The sequence below is a fragment of the Rattus norvegicus genome, chromosome 20, assembly GCF_036323735.1.
Source record: "Rattus norvegicus strain BN/NHsdMcwi chromosome 20, GRCr8, whole genome shotgun sequence".
Lineage (NCBI taxonomy): Eukaryota > Metazoa > Chordata > Mammalia > Rodentia > Muridae > Rattus > Rattus norvegicus.
This window is the reverse complement of record NC_086038.1, coordinates 45,907,695-45,927,036: the sequence shown is the minus strand read 5'-3', so window position 1 is coordinate 45,927,036 and position 19,342 is coordinate 45,907,695. Positions and strand designations below refer to the sequence as shown.

Genomic DNA, 19,342 nt, shown 5'->3' with positions numbered 1-19,342 from the left:
TCTTCAAATATCATTCCTACTGACACCAGATGGTATCTGGTAGAGCCTAGGATTGGGCCATGGCCAGCAAAGAGCAAAAACAACACTATTCATGAGCACGCAAACACTTTCGGGGCATCTTTATCTTTAAATGGCTCACAAATATGGCTTTAGCCATTTAAAAAAAACTGCTTAGTATTAAAATGGCAGCACTGAATTTAAAAATACCATCTTGACAGTTCTACCTATTCAGAACACTAAGTTCAATTTAAACATGTCTGTCACGAGAATAACTCCATTTGAGACATTCTACTGGCTACAGTACAGTACTTATGAAATAACAACATGGCAAGAAGAAACATCGATTCAAGTCAAGTACATAATAAAAACTAAAAGCCAAAAAAATAAAATAAAATACTTTATTCTAAGATAAACTAAAAGGAGATTGGCTAGAAGACTCTTTTAGGGGCATTTATATTTTATCAGTAATAAACTGATGAGGATAGATTAATACTGCCCTTATACACTTAATCTAATAAGAGAGATGTTTCAAGACAATTCTCCTTTTATTAAAACACAATTTTCAAAGTAGAAATTGGGTGGTTTTAAGTTAACACCTGTTTATTATCTGAAGTTCCTAAGAGCTACAGTAATTTACTATATAGCTTTATCCTGATGCTGTCAAACTGTCCAGCCAGTTTCTCTTACATCTTCATTCCAACAGCTAGTGTCAATCTGTATTTGCAAATCTCTCCTCACTAACTAAAAAACAGGAAGATCAGTAACAACCAGCATTACTCTTTTATCCTTACACTCATTTTTCCTTGAGTAGTTAAGAATAGTAAAATATGAGGCTGGCATTTAAGCTCAAGCCACTGTTTTTAATTATAATAGAAAACTAGAAGATCAATATAATCAAATCCTGCTTAATCATATTCTACTGTCAAACTGAAACATCTAGACTAAATAGACACCATTCTTACTAAGTCATAAGTTTAAAGATTGCTTGCTAGGAAAACATTAAGCTAGCAACGCTGAGGAGATCTATGACGGACAAACATTAGCTTTAGATCAAGCACCAGGGTGAGGAGATGGCTCAGGTCAGGTGATAGCAGAACAAGCCTGCCAACCTGAGTTCAATACCCAGAAGGCTTTCCACGTGTGAGTGCACACACATAAAATAAATATTTTTTAAGTCAAAGAAGCCTTTCAAAGAGTATTTTAATTTCTAAGTAAAAAATTAAAAAGTAACTTTTTGTTTTTGTTCTTTTTGGACAAGATATCGCATTGCTCCAATTGTCCTGGTATTCATTATGGAGCTGATGCTGGGCCTGAACTCAGAAATCCACCTGCCTCAGGTTTCCAAGTACTAGGAATAAAGAGGTGTTTTTACCACACCCGGCAATAGCAGTATTCTTAATTCATCCATTTAACAAATTTAAAAGACTGTAGTTTAAAAAAAAAAGACTCATGATGACAATCTGTTGTACTCATAGGTCAGAGCCTCGCTCAGTCACCATCAGAGAGGCTTCCTCCTACAGCAGATGGGGACAAACAGAGACCCTCAGCCAGACATTATACAGAGTGTGATCTTGGAACACTTGTTTCTAAATGGGGACATCTCCATCAAATCCCTCCTCTCTCAGGACCCAGGGTACCCTACAAATAAGACAGAAAGAGTGTGAGAGCCAGAGGGAAGGAGGACACCAGGAAACAGAGTCCTCCAAATCAAGAAGCTTGAAGCACGTATAAACTCAGAGACTGCGGACGCCGGCATGCATGGGGCTTGCACTGCTGTGCTGGGGTCGTGTTGAAAGGGGAGGTGGACACAGGCTCTAATCCCTGATAACCATGTGCAAAAAAAACCTTAGTTTTCTCCAAGGGAGTCTCAGTGGAGAAGAGTAGTTACTCTTAAGGGTGGGCGGCAAGCCCAGCAGTAGACGGCTGACAGGAACCTTCGGAGGGAGGTTCTGTTAGCCGTCTACTTTTTCCCATATGTTTTATTTCACTCTGACTTTTTCTCTTTCTTTACCCTATAGGTCCTCTAGGTATATACTATGGCTTTTTAGCTTAGTAATTTTATGAGAGTTCTGAGTGTGTAAACCAGTGGGTCTGTACATCTGGATCTGTTTGTCTTTTCTTTTCTTTTTTTTTCTTTTTTTCGGAGCTGGGGACCGAACCCATGGATCTGTTTCTTGTGTCTTTTTTTGGGCTCGTTTGCTTGTTTGTCTTGTCCTATTAGAATGTTAGTTTTTGTTTTGTTTTGTTTTATTATTAACCCTTAGAAGCCTGTCTGTTTCCTAACAAGACAGAAAGAGGGAGTATCTGGATGGGGAAGGAAAGTGGGAAGGAACCAGGAGTAGAGAGAGGGGAAACCATTATCAGAATATATGTGAAAAAAATCTATTTTCAATAAAAATTAAAACAATAAAAATCAAATATTTACCTTGCACTTTTTAATTATTAAAATTAATTCTTAGATAACTTCAGACCTGTATATAATGTATTTTCCTTTCTCATTCCCACTGACCTGCTTCTTCATGTATTTATTCTCTGTGGGGATGACGCCCACTGTGTAGAATTAAGGTTGCTTGCATGAGCCTGGGGAGAGGGTTACTCACTGGAACAGGAGCAGCCCACCAGTGACTACACCACCGAAGGAGACAGCTCCTCCTCCCGTTCACGATGGATGGAATGTGGACAAGTTCAAGCCTGTGCAAATCTGTGTAGATAAACCCAGCTGCAGCAACGTCATGAGAGCAGCAGCCATGTCCTGTCCGGAAGACAAGGCTTCCCAGCACTCGTCCCTACTCTCCAGTTCTAACAGACCATCCACCGGCACAAAACATCCCAGTGATATTCAGGTGTCCTCAGCTCCAGTCCTCTTTACCACATGCCCATGTGTATACCCTCCTTGTTTGTACCACCAAGTAACTCATTAGTCTTGTGATGATCTATGGGTAACTGGGCATCAGTACTTATATGATTTGCATTGTGTATCCCTCCATGGTTCACGTGAGACTCAAGGAGGACTAAGACAATGTAGTCACCATGTGCCTTAGAAACTCTGATAATTAAAAAGTTTCAAATTCTCAGCAAAACTTTAAAACATTTAAGTTTTGTGTATACTCTGCCCTACACCCTCTATGTTAGTCAATGTTCTACTGCTGTGAAGAGACACCATGACCACGGCAGCCCTTAAAGGAAAGCATTTAACTGGGGCGAGGCTTGCCTGTAGTTTCAGAGGGTTAGTCCGTTATTGCATGGGGAAGCATGGAGGCAGCAGGCAGACATGGTGCTGGAAAAGCAGGTGAGTTCTAGTGAGGATCCCCAGGCAGCAGGAAGAGAGAGACACTGGGCCTGGCTTGGGCTTTTGAAATCTAAAAGGGCATCCCCAGTGACGCACTTCCTCCAGCAAGACCATACCTTCTGATCTGTTTCAAGTAGTGTGATGACTCCCTGATGACTAATGTATATGCCTATGGGGGCCATTCTTATTCAAACCACAACATACTCCTATCTCCCCCTTACCACCCCTCCTCTTCCAGTAGACTCTTTTGTCCCTCTAGACAGTTCTGCTTCACTTTCACATCATATATGCATACATGGTTTGTGTATCTATGTAAACCTAAGAATATATAAATGAGAGAAAATATATAGTATTTTTAAGACTGGCTTAATTCACTTGTTATTTTCTCCAGTTGTACACATTTCCCTGCAAATAACAATGACTTCATTCTTTATAAATAAATAAATAAATAAATAAATAGTCACAGCCACTTGGCCTACATGAGGTCCTGTCTTAACAAAATATGATAATTAATAAATACGGCATCCTAACAATCCGATTCTTTTGTTACTTAACTGTATCCATATCCAGTATGAACTCTGACTTTATCAGTTCTTATTGTTATGCTACAACACTACCAAAATTCACAGTGTAGAATACAACTGATTTTATGGGTCAACAATTTAGGTTGCACTCACTTGTGTTTATGACTGACTGCCAAGTAGCTGGTTACTCTACAGTGGCCTAGGTAGGATGGCTCCCATCCATTCTCCATGACTGCACATTATCTATTGGGCTGAAACTTGGCACAGGTAGAAACACCCAAGGCATAATGCCCAAGCTAAGAGTCAAACGTAATTTCCAGGAGTCTGCAGGCTTGCCTATGACAGACAAGGAGGATGGAGACTTAAAAGGTCGGAGAATCTGCACACTCCTGTATTTGAAACTTATTTTAATAACTTTGCTACTGTAATCCTGTATCAGTTTCCTATAATTTAAATGGAAAAATCATCTTAATAAAGGCTTTATTATTAACAGAAAAAAAAAGGACGGAGAAGCAGAGTCATCAGCTGCTCACTGTGGTTCACAATCCACCATAGACCACTTTATCAAGAATTCTCCATAATATCGCAGTCAGTCTGCTGGTATATAATTTTACATATTTACTTGTTAAACTACATTTATTCATTAGACAAAGTCTCCAGGAAAGAAAGACTTCTTTACATTTAGGGCAATGAAAGTTCCTTTCCCTCCCTTTCTCTCCCCTTCCTTTCCTTTCCTTTGAGATCGAGTTTCTCTGTGTAACAGCCCGGGCTGTCCTAGAACTTGCTATGTAGACCAGGCTGGACCGGAACTCAGAGATTGGACTGCCTCTTCCTCCCAAGTACCAGGATTCAAGGTGTGAGCCACCATACTAGACTGGAAATAGAATTTTCTAAAACTAGTAACCAACCCCAAAATAACATCATCGCCCCAGAGTCAAAACAAAAACCTGTATTTTCTAGGTCTTACTTACGTCAATGTTTTGTCCATGACATCAATTTATTACACGAGATCCTGGCAGTCAGATAGCTTAGCTATACAATTCAATTCTCAGTGGTAATTCTATAAAGTGCCTTCTCAATGTTAATTTGGGATATAAATTAAAATCAAATATGCTTGATGACTTTGGTATAGCCTATCTGTCTTACAAATCACCCATGGTCAACTTAAATTAGAAGCTGTTTAAATGCCACAGGAATTATATTGTCCAAGTCCAATTGTGGAAAGTATACTTTTTGTTTTCAGTGAATATAATTCATTCAACAAATCTCAACTGAATGCCAACTGAATGACCCTCACCCTACTTGCCCTTAGGGACGTGGGTTATTAGAAAGTAGTTAACTGCTTCACTGTAAGACTTTTGTAGGCATTTAATAAAGACCACTCACAGCCTAGTGTATTAGGTGCTACATAAAATGGAATCATTGGGTTTTGTTTGCTTCAGTGTTAGCATGAGGAGACAAGTGAGCATGTGTCAAAAAATGACTTGTACAGGAATGCTAAAAGAAATATATTTTAAAAGTCAAAACATGAAAAGAATCCAAAGCCCATAAACAAGAGAATGAGTAACGGTGGAATGACTCATTAGAGTGGAAGCGTATTCAGCAGTATGATGAACCCCTGACAGACGTAGCACAGTAACTCTTCCAATCAGTCCGTTAGATGTATGTATACTATGTATCCATTTACATAAAGCTTTTAAAATGCAAATAACAGGGAGCAGCAGAAAACCAGTTCCAGTTGGTTCAGGGGGGAATGGGGTTGGCAGAAGGTACAGGGAGAACAAGGACCTCCTACGTGAATCTCCAAGTTAAAACTCACCCAATCAGTTCCTCATGTCAGTAACATTGCAGTAGAGCCCTGAAAACTTTTAACCAAATACAACCAATCATTCCAACTTAAAAAACGCTCATGCTATAAATATTTACTGTTTTCTATTATCTACAAACAAAAATATAAGTGATCTAAGATTATCAATATTAAACATCAACTTGATAGTGGATAAGTAGGCATGACAGTTTAAAAAAAACTTTCTAGAAATGTGCAGGCGGAAAATCTTGGACACGGACAGACTAAAGCAGATCAGACAAGCACAGAACCACAGGCCTTTGCTCCCCCCCCCCGCCCCCGCCGTGGATATCACAATCGTACACCTCCCTTGAAAACAATCGTGGCTGTGCAATGGTACACTGGCGTGGCTACACCAGACCAACAGCGCCATTACTAAAGATAATCTACACATAAAATGCCGGATCGACTGCCGGTTCTTTCATGATATTCTGACATCAAAAGTAAACATTGCCTCTCTTAGACACCGCTGCTTGTGGTGAGTAAATTCCAGGACAGTTCCCTAAGCTACCGAAGCGGTAGGATTTCCTCTCTACCCTTTCCCTTTACTGAATCACTGCCATCAGCAAAATGCTGTTACAATTTCATCCATCTTAAAAAAGAGAGATTTAAAAGAAAACAAGGTTTCTTTTGGTCTCACACTTCTCCTTAGCTCCCCTCCCCTCTGTTCTCCTTAAACAAGTCATGTGACTTCTCCAGCTCTCACTTAAATCTGCTCCATTCATACTCTCAATCATGCCACCAGGGTCAGCTCTGACCAATTGGATCCAGCTTTTCATTCAGCATGGGAGCAATCTGACTTCCAGGACACTGCGCGTTCACAGTGGTCCTCCCAACCCAGTCTCCGTCTCCGTTTCCCAGACATAATCTAGATCATTCATCATGAGCTATACTGGCTTCCTTGGCTCTCTTACAATTAGATACTGTCATGCTTCCTTCTCAAAAAGCAGTTAAAGGTCATTTTAGCAGTATTTGTGAGGTAGATGAAAATGAAAATCAGGTACAAACAGAAAAATCAAATTAAGTGTCTTCATTTTCAATAAACCACTTTAAAGTTTAACATGAGCAGTGTGGAGACACACAGATTTAATACAGCTAAGCTAGTGAAAAGCAAAGCAAATACTCTTTACTGGATAGTTCATAAAAATAAGAAGTCTTGTCTGTGGTCCTATCCCATGGACTTAAAATACAGCATTAGTATCTAGTGCACTCATTTCAAATGGCTTTCTATAATAACTCTCTCTTCACCACCACAGAATTCTAATGATAGTAGTTTTTAAACCGACAGTTTCTGGACCTGACAATTTCTCACAGGCAACTTCCTGGTTTTGTTGTTTTTCAAACTGCCCCCTCTCACACTGTAGCCCAAGCCAGCCCTGAACTTGCGGTGACACACCTGACTGAGTCTCCTCAGTGCTGGGATTACAAGTGCTACAGTCACAGGATTAAGACAACATGCCCAGCCTACAGCCGACTTCCAGGGAGTGAGTTTACTGAGTGGGCATAGTGGCACACACGTGTGCAGCTGCTCAGGGGGCTGAGGTGAGAACACTCACGGGGTTCAGTGCTGGTCTGGCAAGACAGCAAGACTTGAAAAGTAGAGGACTGGCAAGATGGCTCCATGGGTAAACTGCTTGCTGTGCAAGCACAAGATCTGATGGGTCCTCGGGACCCACAGAAAAGCAGGGCATATGGTGTATGTCTGTAACCCCAAGAACTTCAGAAGGGGTATATTCTAGGTATGACTAACTCGTCAGCTAGTCTTGCAGAAATGGCTCGTTCCGGGTTCAAAGAGAGACTACTGCCTCCCACTCCCACCCCCATGCACACATAAGGTGGAGAATGATATAGGAAAATAGCCAATGTCAGCAACTGGTCTCTGCAGCACACAAGGGCAAACACCACAAGACACACACACACACACACACACACACACACACACACACACACACACACACACTGTCTCTCTCTCTCTCTCTCTCTCTCTCTCTCATCTCTACTACGTGAAATAAATACAAAATGTATGAAAGAGCATTAACATCACGTTCTTATACTTAACAGAATTTTTCTTTTAAGATTTACCTTTAAAAGTATATGATGTGTATACACGCACATGGGTGCACATGCCCAGAGGTTAGAGGCATTGGATCCCACCGGATCTAGGGATGCTGGGAGCTCAACTCATGAACTCAGGTCCTCTGCAAGACCTATACTGGGTCACCTTTCCAGCTTGTAATCTTTTTAATGCTAAGAATGAACCTAAAGTCTTTATGTAGAAATCTATTGAGAGACATATTCCTTCTGGTTCATTTCTTTCTATGACAGTAACATGGTGACTTTTATGGTATTTAATTGCTGTACATGAAGCACCAAGATGGTTAACTATCATAATCAAAGTCTTATTTCTAACAGAGCTGTCAGTAGCGGCACGTGATGCATGTGCTTTTCATGCCTTCACAGTGCTCATACTTCAACATGGTTTGTACCATTCACTGGCTACAGTGCATGTCAGAGGCACATGGACTAGAACAAGGCCTTCAGAAGTGTAACCCTTATCCCGAGCACTCTAGCACCATCACTCCAGTTCTAAAGACAGAACTAGTTCCACTCCTGCCCCTACGCATGCCACGTGCCCGGGTACATTCTCGAACATTTTTACTTCCAAGACTCCATCTTAGAACTGGCCCTTTCCTACCTAAAAACACTATGCCTTTGTCTGCTCAAGCTAAACACGATTCCCATACTCCTTTCACTCTCTATTCTCAAAACAACAGCACAGAATTGACTCTGCCTCTCCCCACTCACGACCCTTTTGGTTTCTCTTCGAAGACCCAGAGTTGTGGCCGTCTGTGTTTATGTGAGAGAGGATGATGTGTGTGTTCATCATCTCTCTCCTGTTCTTTCCACTCTCTGAACGTAAGTCAGAGGCAAATTCTATTCCATGCCAGGTCTTTAAATTCCCCCCTTCTCTTCATAAACCCATCTATTCCCAGAGCTTGAACTACCAATTCTCCTTTATTTGTAGAAACTCAAACAGCTCAAAAAAAAAGGACATGTCACAAATCCAAATCGAAAAGACCCCAAATCAACATCCGTGACTTTCCACTTTCTCCCCAAAGGAAACTTAATTTATTCTTTGCAATTAACTATTTCTATCATTTGGGTTAAAGATTATCTTTAAACTAAAGCAAATTTAGATGGAAGCGACTGCTGGATTCGCCTACTAATCAATTCATTCAGGCCTTCTGGATACAAAGTGTATGTGAGAGACAGAGCTGGCATATGCGAAGGTCAGAGGACAATTTTTGGGAGTGTGTTCTCTCCTCCCAGTGTAGATCCCATGGATCGGACTTGTTGACAGGCTCACAGGGCAATCAGTTTTACCTACGGAACATCCTACAGCCAACTCCTGATTGTGGATGAACCATCAGTATAGCAGTTGCAGTGTGTCCTCGTGACAATATTTCCTCTGACTGTGGCAAGATTATGGCCATCACGAACCAGAGCTGCTCTGACCTTGGGCCCCAATCGGGCAGCAAAAAAAGAACAATACAGTGATGGCCTGTGTGTGCTAGGCTATGATAAAGAAGCTGTCACCAGCACCTTAGATTGGAGGTGTGGGGGAGAAGTCGCCCGAGAGACTTCAGTCGCTGCTTCTTTCTTTCCTAACTGCACGTGAGGTCTTGGCTGTGCGCGTGTACAGGAGATGGAAGGCTGACAGAGTTGGGACAGTGGTTTTCTTGGCTTGTCATCCACTCTCCAGTAACACCGACAATCACAGAAGGATTTAAAAGCAGTCCCTTCTTCGGTCTGTCAGTGCTCTGCCCAGGGTAAATAGATGCTTGCTTTCATTTTTCCAGAAGTCATGTGACATAACATCATTCAAATCTTTAATGGCAAACCGATCTATCTGGTATGCTGCATATAACCTGAACTCTGGAACTAATTCCTAACGACCATCTCCAATACTGCAATTGAGTAAGTAAATTAAAACATTCTGTTTTCTTCTCTATGTCTACAAAGAGCCTGAGTCAGATAGAGATATAAGGCTCTAATATTTGGCTAGAATTATAAAAATTCTGTCATGCTCTATATTTAAATGTTAGCTCTTCCCTTGAAAAAGGCATTGTACTTATTGAAAAGAATCACAACCAAAATGGAAAAGAACTACACCTTTACAGCTGATGTGAGGTTCACATTAACTGTGCAAGATATGCAGCACATATCAAAGGAAAAGTTTTCTAAAGTCAATGACAGAAACCAAAAGATAGGCCCACAGAGACCACCAAAGACCAGAAACTCCTCATCTAAGCAGCTGGCAAGCAAACTGCAAAAGACAACAGTCGGTTGGGAATGCAGCTCAGTGCTAGAGAACTTACCTATCATGGACGAGGCATTAGGTTGGATTCCGAGCATTAATCAGATAATTAAATTAAGTCTGAAAGGCATGGGAAAGAATCCTGAAGAGGAAAACCGTTTTAGTTCTGTAGAGACGGACAAGTAAGGATTACACACTGAGCTCCCATCAGCAGCTGCTAAAACGCTGTGGAATGAGATGCTGCAAGGTTTGAAAGAACAAAGCCACCAACTTGAGACTCTGTATTCAGTGGCTCCAAACTCTGAACAAACTGCCTTCTCAGACAAATCAAAGCCAAGGGAACGTGTCACCAGTAAATATGGCTGTCCAAGAATGACAAAACACTTCTGCAGAGGGAGAGAAAATATTAAAACAGGCCAGATCTACATAGGGATATGAAGGAGATCAGAGGATAAAGGAAGGTAAAATAAAATCTTTACATAGATGGTTGTTCATTTAAAATAATACATCAAAGTATTGTGCGATATAATTAAATAAAATGAGAGGCAAAGGATGATATTACAAAAGATGGGACAGGGGAATTGGGAACACTGTTAAAAGGTACCGAAACTACATGGTGAGTGGCATTTCTGTATTTATATAGAGACTGAGGTTAACCGTAAATGTATCCAAAAAATCTGGGTAGCCATTAAAAGAAACTGTCAAAATATATAACTGATATGTTAAGAATGGAGAGAAAAATGGAGCCTTATAAAATATTCAATTAATGTCAGAGAAGATAAAGATTTTTTAAGAAAGCAAAGTATGAATGCAGTGAATATAAGTTAAAACTATGATAGTGATTAATCCAGCCAGTCATCATTAATTACTTTAAATGTGAATGGTTCAAATACACCAATTAAAAGACAGAGATATTCAGTGAGTAAAAGTGTTCCAACTGCACACTATCCATGAGGAATCTATTTTAGAAAGAGATAGACTTAAAATAAAAGGATGGAGAAAATCTTGGAAGAACAAAGTTCCCAACCTAAAGGTTTGCATTGGACTTTCAGAAAAATAGAAACCAGGGGATACTTCTGTTAACAAGTGACAGAAAAAGTTCTTCAAAGGGCGGGAAAATACAAATGTTAACTATGTCAATATGAACCTAAAGAATGCTTGAAGTACCCAGCTTTAACAAAGGAAGCTCCTGAGTGCCGGGAATTATCTGGAATGTAAAAATATATTATAATAAGACAAAGGGACCTTTACTAAAACGATACAGCCATCTCTTTTAATATACACGTTCTTCAGAACAGAATGTCCAAATCTGTGTGGCAACACAACAAAACACCCAGAAGAGATTGGATGTACTCACAGAGTTAGAGGCTTCAGAATTCCTCATTAGTATTAACAAACCCAATAGGCAGAAAAATAAGATACAGTTAAACTGAAGAACACCATCAATCAACTGGACCGAAATGACATGTATAAAGTACTTTAATCCCAAAACACAATATATTCCTCTCTAGCTCACATGGTCCATTCACTGAGACAGATGACATTTCAGGTCATAAAATACATTGGTGAAAAATATGAATAGGAACTATTCAATGCATATTCTCAGAGGACAATAGAAAAATATCAAAACATTTGCAGATTGAATACCATAGTTCAAAAGTCTCAAAGGAAAATTATTGAATATTCAGAACTAAAGGAAAGTATGTTCTCAAATCTGTGAGATATCTCAAAAAACAATGATTATTATGGGGAAATAAAAGGAGTCAAGCCTAGAGGTTATACCTTTAATTCTAACACCTTAGATGTTATAAAAAGAAGACTAGAGGGGTTGGGGATTTAGCTTAGTGGTAGAGCGCTTGCCTAGTAAGCACAAGGCCCTGGGTTCGGTCCTCAGCTCCAGAGGAAAAAAAGAAGACAGGGTTATCCTCAGCTATTAAAGCAAGACTGAAGCTACTCTGAGGTACATGAGACTCTATCTCAAAATCCGGAAGAAGTAGCAAAGAAGGATCTTAAATCAATAAACCTCCAACTCAAGTACCTAAGGGTAATGGGCCTGGAGTAAGTAGAAAGAAATCAGTGAGGTCAAAGAAAGGTTCTTTAGAAACAAAAGATTTCTAAGTCCGAAAGATTTTGCTTTGATTTCAGGAACCTGTTTGTAGGATGGTGTCATCACGCAGGTGTAGGCAGGTATGAGATAGAACGAGGCCTGTCATTGGACGAGAAGGAAGGATGGGCGGGAGAGAAGTTTTAGAGAAGGAGGAGACTGGAACCAAGGGGAGGGAGAAGTGGCGGAGAAAACATGGAGGCAGATGTTAAGATTCCTCTCTGCACATTTACAGGTTGTTATGAATATTCTTAAGGGACAGATGTGTACAGGGCCTTGTATGTTTGGGTGGGCAATTATATCTTATCAATTGGATCAGAAGTTATTGTGTTGTGTGTTCTTTCTTGTGGCAACTTAAGTTTATGTGGTGGCTGGAGACAACTAGGCTACCATGGAATTGGGATGTATATTTCTGGCATGGTGGCAACCTGCCTTGGGAACTAGATGGGTAGAGAGATTGTTGCCGGGCTCAGAGAGAAGCCATTGGCTGCGTGATAAGGGATAGAGCAAAGCGGGTGAGACACTTTGCTGAATGAGATGAAGATATCTACCAAATATCTTGGGGCACCACGGTGCTGGATCTAGTGCAGGGTAAAAGACAGCATTTTTATTTTTATAATTTCGTAGCAACAAATGTTAGTCTTTATTGTCCACTAGGATACAAGTTACTCACTTCTCTTTCTGTTTAAATTTTCTATTAACTTTCTAGAATAAACTTTAGTACATTATTTTAATTTTAACATTTAGTATGTTAAAAATTACCAAAAATGGAAAAAAATATAAAACAGGAGATATTTCTAATAAGGACTAGAAAATAAAGCTGCTTAGTTTTATAGACAAATTTGCAAGCAAATTTAACAAGCAAATTTAACAAGCAAAGAATAAATAAATAAAAACAAGAAAGAGAACCTGCTTAATCGTTGATAGAGAAAGCAAACGAGTTAATCCACGTTCTGACACAAAAGCCTTTTCTTTTAAGCTGATTTAATTGATTCAGAAACATTAGCCAATTAGAGTACTGGACACTCAGGAAAAAACAGCAAGAAGCTGGTCCACGATTTGACATATATAAAAAGAGCTGTGTCTTCATTATTCAAATTCAAGAGACATCAACACTTATGTCCACTCGGCAGAGTTCCTCTGAGGTTCTGAGCTTTAGGAAATGGTGCTCCTGGCAGTCTAGAGTAGCAGGAAAAGAGGGACTGGAAATCCCACATCTGTGCTGACAATCCACCTCCATGTTTATTAGCCATGTGACCTCAAGATAACTACATCATCTATGATGGGACGTTCATGGTAGCTGACAACTATCTAACCACAGGTCCAACCAGTACATGCTAGAACAAAGACTTATTATGAAGACATAGAACAAGCATGGCATCTTTGGTGAACTCAATCTCAGGACCATGGACAAAGTCACTGGGGACTACAGTCAGGAAACTGTAGCTGCTCCTTGTATGTAAGGCTCTTGGTCCCAGATGTGGCCATATATCTACCTAGCCTACATGGCGCGGGAGCAGTCATTAGGAGGCTGAGAATTTGTATTTTAGAGCCCACACAAATAAAATAAAATAAATAAATGAAATTCCAATGAGACTTGGTACCAATGGTACTGACTTGGTAAAATAAATGTAAGAGACCCTATGGAGTGACTTGCATTTAAAACAAGCATATAATAGCACTTCCTTTCCTTTTAGTAGAACGTGTTATACATTATCTCTGAATATCATTAATCTCCAAGTAAGGCCAATAAGAACCTCCAACATAAGTGACCAACAGCTGTTTCATGAGTCATTTTCTCACAACACTTAGATCTGTTCACTCTCACCGAGAACGCCTTCCTTCTGTTCTACAGCAACTGCATCCACTCAAAAATCCACTTAGCTTCAGCTAAAAAACAGGCACTAGGAACATAAAAATGAAGCAGGGGGGTGGAAGGACAGACATCCAAAATGCCTCTCTCCTCGAAGCATTTATAATTCATTTTTCGATCTACCTCCAACCCTACCGCACCCCATTAAAGCACACCATACCATTCTAATACCATTTAATTGTGCTGAGAGCTTATTTTAAAGTGTCAAAATTAGAAACTTTAAGAGCTAAACACCTTGCTTCCAAAAGGCATATGAAGAAAAGTTTAGAACTCTACTTTTCAGAGGTCGAACTAGAAGGAAAAAGTCCCTGACAAATGTATAGGCAGAAATATTAGAAAGGGAAAATGTCTCACAAGAAAGGGGGAATTCCACAGCGTTTTCCACTTTAGTTCTAGGGAAGAAACCAGCAGGGGCCCTCTACTTGAACCTTTTTAACATTGCAGTTGACAAAACCAAAGCCCTTGAGAAGTAAAATCACGAGAAGACCCTACACCCTTCCAATTTGCCTAACTTGCCGCCCGGTGTGACAGAAGGCAAAGCAATACAAACTCCGAGACACATCCTCCTCTTCCTGCCCACGGATGAAGCAGGCAGTTCCAATAGTGCTGTATGTGTTAGCAAGAGGAAAGAAGTAGTTTACAGTATTGTTACCAATTTTAAATGTATTTATCTATTAATATGTTTCCAGATAACTGAGGCCCACCTTGAATGTTGATTGCTCCATTCCACATGGCTTGGATCCTAGCTGAATAAAACAGGAGAACTAAGTGGAGACCAGCATTTATCTCTCTCATTCCGAACCGCAGATTGTTATGTGGTCAGGTGACTCACGGTCTTGCCACTATGCCCCACCCCTGGACTCTTCGATGGACAATATCCCTTCAAACACTAAGTAAAATAAATCATTCCTCCTGTAAGCTACTTTCATTCAATCTTTTTATTCTACCTCAGCAATGAGAAAAAGAACTATTGCAAAGTCCTACAGCACGGTATGATTTTCAAATGTAATAAATAGGAGTACCAATCTACAAAAATCCAATATTCAAAATTAAGGGCAGCTTAGTAGTAGAGTGTGTGGCACGTGAGGAGGTCCTAGATTTTATTCCCAGCACTGAGAAAAAAAAAAAGAGGAGATAAAAATTTTAAAATGATAATCTGCATATAATAAATCAATCACAATTCTTCATTTTACGAAGTTCAATCTTGAGGTCATTTATTTACACAAACGAGCATAAGACTTCGTGTAAACACATCCTTTTTTATTAAAATTTCAGTGGGAAACTGAAGTCACAAAGAAAAATAGCTTCAGAAACGGAAGCATTCACGTCCATTTTCAGGAAAGGTGCTGCAAGACCATTAGTACCCAAGTGGGCTGCCAACGTCTCCGTCACTCACTATCCAGCTCTAGCTCAAGAATGTGTGGTAGAAGGATTATAAACAGAGCTTCCAAACATATATTCCCCGTCAGTAAACTGTTTACTACTCCTTTTGCACTCCTTCCCTTTGCGGCACACAGACTTACTCGAGGCAGGGCCACCACCTGTGGATTTGTGACAGTAAGCTGCAGGGTAGTCCCTGACTTCACAGAGCTCAAGAAAACCAGACTTTTTCTTTACCCAACTTAAAAGAAAAAAAGCTAAATATTAGCTCTTTATATTTAGGAAAATACTATAAAATATAATCAAGATAATTCTTTTAAAAAAATCAGCTAATCAATGAATTCTAAGCCCACTTGTAGAGACTTTTCATCGATATGACTTCCTCCCACAAAGTAACCAAAAGTCTAATATCTTAGTAAAGGCTGTAATATCGTCTTTCAACAGTGGTTTTTGCTATGAAAATAAAGGAGTTAATAAGAAACCAAATCTCTTAACAAGAAACCAAATATACTCTCTACTGAAGATCAACCTGTTCAGTATGATCCAGGTATCATACTGAAGATACCTGGAAAAGGTATCTTAAATTATTCTTAAAATTAAAGAAAAACATGAGTATTATACTACACCAATGCACTGTCTCTCATTTAGAAACCCAAGAGATAAAGCTGCCCTACGGTATACCTTACAAATGATCACAATTATGAAATCTATTAACCAAAAATATTAAATTAAAGAGATCTTCAACAGTTTCTAGACTTTTAACAAATTTAACCCAATATCCTACTTGTTACCAGTTTTTTCATTAGTATCAACTGTATAATTATTATACGTAGGCATTAAGTCTAAAATTAAAATACGAGAAATAAATTCAAGCTAAAGTCATCGGGCCAAAACTAACTCAAACGTCAATCAGCCATTCCCAGGCACTGTGGAAAAGCATACTGAAACAGCTTCATGATTCATCCATTAAAATGCTTAGAGCTAGTGTAAAAGTACTGCGAAAATATCTTCTCGGATTTAATGCATAATATCTTGTGGCATAAGAGTATTGTTTCCATTTACATGCTAGGAAGCCAAGGCAAGAGTATGTCCATTTTGTAAACGGCCAGGTCTTTCCCAGCCAAATAAATGATTTCTCAGCTTATATGTATGACGCTTACAAATTAAATAATGACTGCACCTTCAAACTCTTGCACTGTGGATGCAGTTCTGTTCGTTATCTAAAGGGTTAACAAAACAAGCTTAAGCACATAGAGAAGGGAAAGCCCGATAAAAAGGAAAAGATGTCTCTAGCGGCTAATGGGTTGCTCTTAAATGACATCTTTTAAATAGTAAGTTTCTTCAAGTTATCCTACCTTAAGGTATTCAAAACCGGATCTACTCATCATAAGTTAGGAGAAAAAAAAACCTATAACCAGCAATAAAATATACTGTAAAATAGCTAAGTGGAAATTAAATTCCAAGTAAGCTAGGGAGTTAAGATTCTCCTCCCATATTAAACCCTTCCTTTCATTCAAATGAAAGGGATGATTAGTAATCAAATATTCAAATATTCTACAAAGTACAAAAGTTTTCTTATTAAAAACGGAAAATTCTGTACTTTATCCAAATATTCAAAATAAATAAAAATACTTTCCCTAACAGAAACTTAGATCAAGGATAAGCTGTTCCTATCAGTTCCAAATGGGACTGCATCTGTAATTGTGTCATGCCGCGCTCCCAACAATTAGAAAAAAATGAAAGTTTACCAATTAAATTCACAAATCTCAACGGACGTTTGCCCAACTGAACAACTTATAAACTAATCACGCCGATTACTGAACATAAAGACCTAGCTAATGTGAACATCAAGGAAAAATGTAAGTGGAATCTCGGGCACATTTTGTATAATAAATGATAAGGTCACAATGAGTCGAATTAAAGTGCCTATTCTGGCTAGGCATCAATCAATTAGTCAGACACCGGGCAGGTCGTGAATGTTCGGATCGGATGGGCTTTCTTTTCACCATTATCCCAGTTCATCATCCGCAAGTGCAAGAGAAGGTGTCAGAGTACGGAAGCTAGGGGGCATGCTGTAGCTAGGGGAAAAGAAAAATGGGAAAGGTGCAATGGATGCTGCATAGTTGAATAATTATCTGGGTGGCACAATGGGCGAGTCCTGCCGACATCAGAGCCCAGCGAGCGTCTCCCTAACTCTGCCCGAGGAACCTCCCCATTCCCAGGCATCAGAAGAGCCGGCACCCTCTTTGCCTTCTCTTCCAAACGGGAATATAAAGGGATGCCTGGACTCGCTTTACCGTTGTCGTGCACAGGGAGCCGCGGCGCAAAGACGCGCGGCCAGAGCTCGCTTTTCGCTGGCACGCCGGGCGAGCCGGAGGCTCGGCCACTAGCTGCATGCAGCCTTCGCCGGCGCCAAGGCACGAGGGCGGAGCGGCGGAATCGGAACCCCGAACTCGGCGCCGCCGGTGAAGCCGCAGCTGCTGCACCCGGTGCAGCCTCTGCCCAGTCCCCGCGCCCGAGATCCCGCGCCTCGTCCTCCACGCGCAGCCCGGGCTGCTGGGCGGCGGGCGCGGGGGAGCCCGGGATGGGGGCGGGGGCGGCGCGCCCATCCACCGGCGCCGCCGCTGCAGACCCGGGTTCATCCACACGCCCCTCTCGGCTCCGGCCGGTGGAGAACAGTTACGTCGTCAAGACCCCCGTAAGAAAAAAAAGGACAAAATCCTGAGAGACTCCTGCTCACCGCGAAACCGTGGGGGGCTCGCGCCGTACCCCTTCTACATGCTTCGGCGGCTGCCGCCCGTCCAGCTCCGCGCTGGGACGCCACCAAGAGCCCCTCGGGAGCGTCGGGCTGCGGGATGGAAGCCGCGCCGGGCACTGGCTGAGGCGCCGGGCCGCCCGGAATGCCGCCGGGGGAGCCCACTGCTCGCCCGAGACGCGGTGCGCGCGACGCGCGAGCGAACAACACCGCGAGCCGCCGCTGCCCTGCGCCGCCCCCTCCCCGCGCGACGCTCCACAACCGGGCGCGGGGATCCGCGCCTGCAGCAGGGGGAGCCTCGGGGCGCTCTCCGCCTGGCCTCACGACCTTTCCGCGGAGCTGCGCCAGACGGGTCCCAGGTCTCTGAACTTAGAATTCGCATTCTTCCTTCGAATTCTGCAGGGCGGACGGCGGCATGGTGGGAGAAGTGAGCATCCACCCACTTACCGGTCCGTGGGCTAGAGGACGGCGCTTCCCCCTGTCCTGAGGCTCTGTGGTATTGCCCAATCCGCACTTTGGGGGAGGGGGCCGGAGAGAACGGTGCCCGGCTCGGGAATGAGGGAAGATGACATCCAATTGAATGAAGCATCCTTTTGGGGGCGGGGTCGAAGGCTGAGCCCCTCTGTCCGACTCCGCCTCCTCGCTCCAAACTACATTTCCCAGGGTGCCGCGAGCACCTCGCCGCGCTGTACGCCGGGAGTGAAGTACGGCGAGGCTTCAAACCCAGCTCAGGACCGGGTCTTTAATCAGCGAGGTCCTGAAAGTTACAAATAGTTGTAATCCCTCATGCTTCTTTAGATAAATGTTCGCGAATCTCAAATCCTGACACAGTCATCGTAATAATCATTAAGGTTTTTACGAGGAGTTAGAAATGATTTGTTATCAAAGGAGGTAAATAGCTTGTTCCATGACAATCTGTCAGGACCTGGGAGACGCTGCTTCTTCCGCCCTGGCCTGGCCATAGCAGAGAGTATCTGTTGCAGTCATGTCGGCTGCGATTGCAGCTCTAGCTGCTTCCTATGGCTCGGGTTCGGGGTCCGAATCGGACTCGGACAGTGAGGGCAGTCGGTGCCCACTGCCGGCCGCGGACTCTCTCATGCACTTGACCAAATCGCCTTCAGCCAAGCCCTCTCTGACGGTGGCGGTGGACTCGGCTCCGGAGGTGGCAGTTAAGGTAAGTGTTTTGGACACTAATGAGTTTAGGAATTGCTTTCAGCTCGTCTCGGGTTAGATGCTGGTCTATCTCGGCGCTG

At 41.8% G+C, this 19,342-nt stretch overlaps 2 protein-coding genes across 5 annotated transcripts in view; one reads left to right on the top strand and one right to left on the bottom strand.

The window, feature by feature from the left end:
• Wasf1 (WASP family member 1) overlaps positions 1-18,579 on the bottom strand; it is a 47,661-nt gene extending 29,082 nt beyond the window's left edge. For 2 of the 3 annotated variants that reach the window (XM_006256586.5, XM_006256587.5), the window contains exon 1: positions 18,075-18,210. The gene's annotated coding sequence lies outside the window, so the exon portion shown is untranslated. Of the gene's footprint in view, positions 1-18,074; positions 18,211-18,536 lie in introns of those variants that run through there. The other variant, NM_001025114.1, reaches the window with a different exon arrangement.
• Positions 18,580-18,797: 218 nt separating this feature from the next.
• The window catches only part of Cdc40 (cell division cycle 40), a 52,501-nt gene continuing 51,956 nt past the window's right edge, over positions 18,798-19,342 (top strand). The window contains exon 1 of one of the 2 annotated variants that reach the window (XM_063279319.1): positions 18,798-19,263. In XM_063279319.1, the coding sequence (XP_063135389.1) occupies positions 19,075-19,263 (189 nt within the window). In that variant the 5' untranslated portion in view covers positions 18,798-19,074. The remainder of the gene's footprint in view (positions 19,264-19,342) is intronic. The other variant, NM_001394220.1, reaches the window with a different exon arrangement.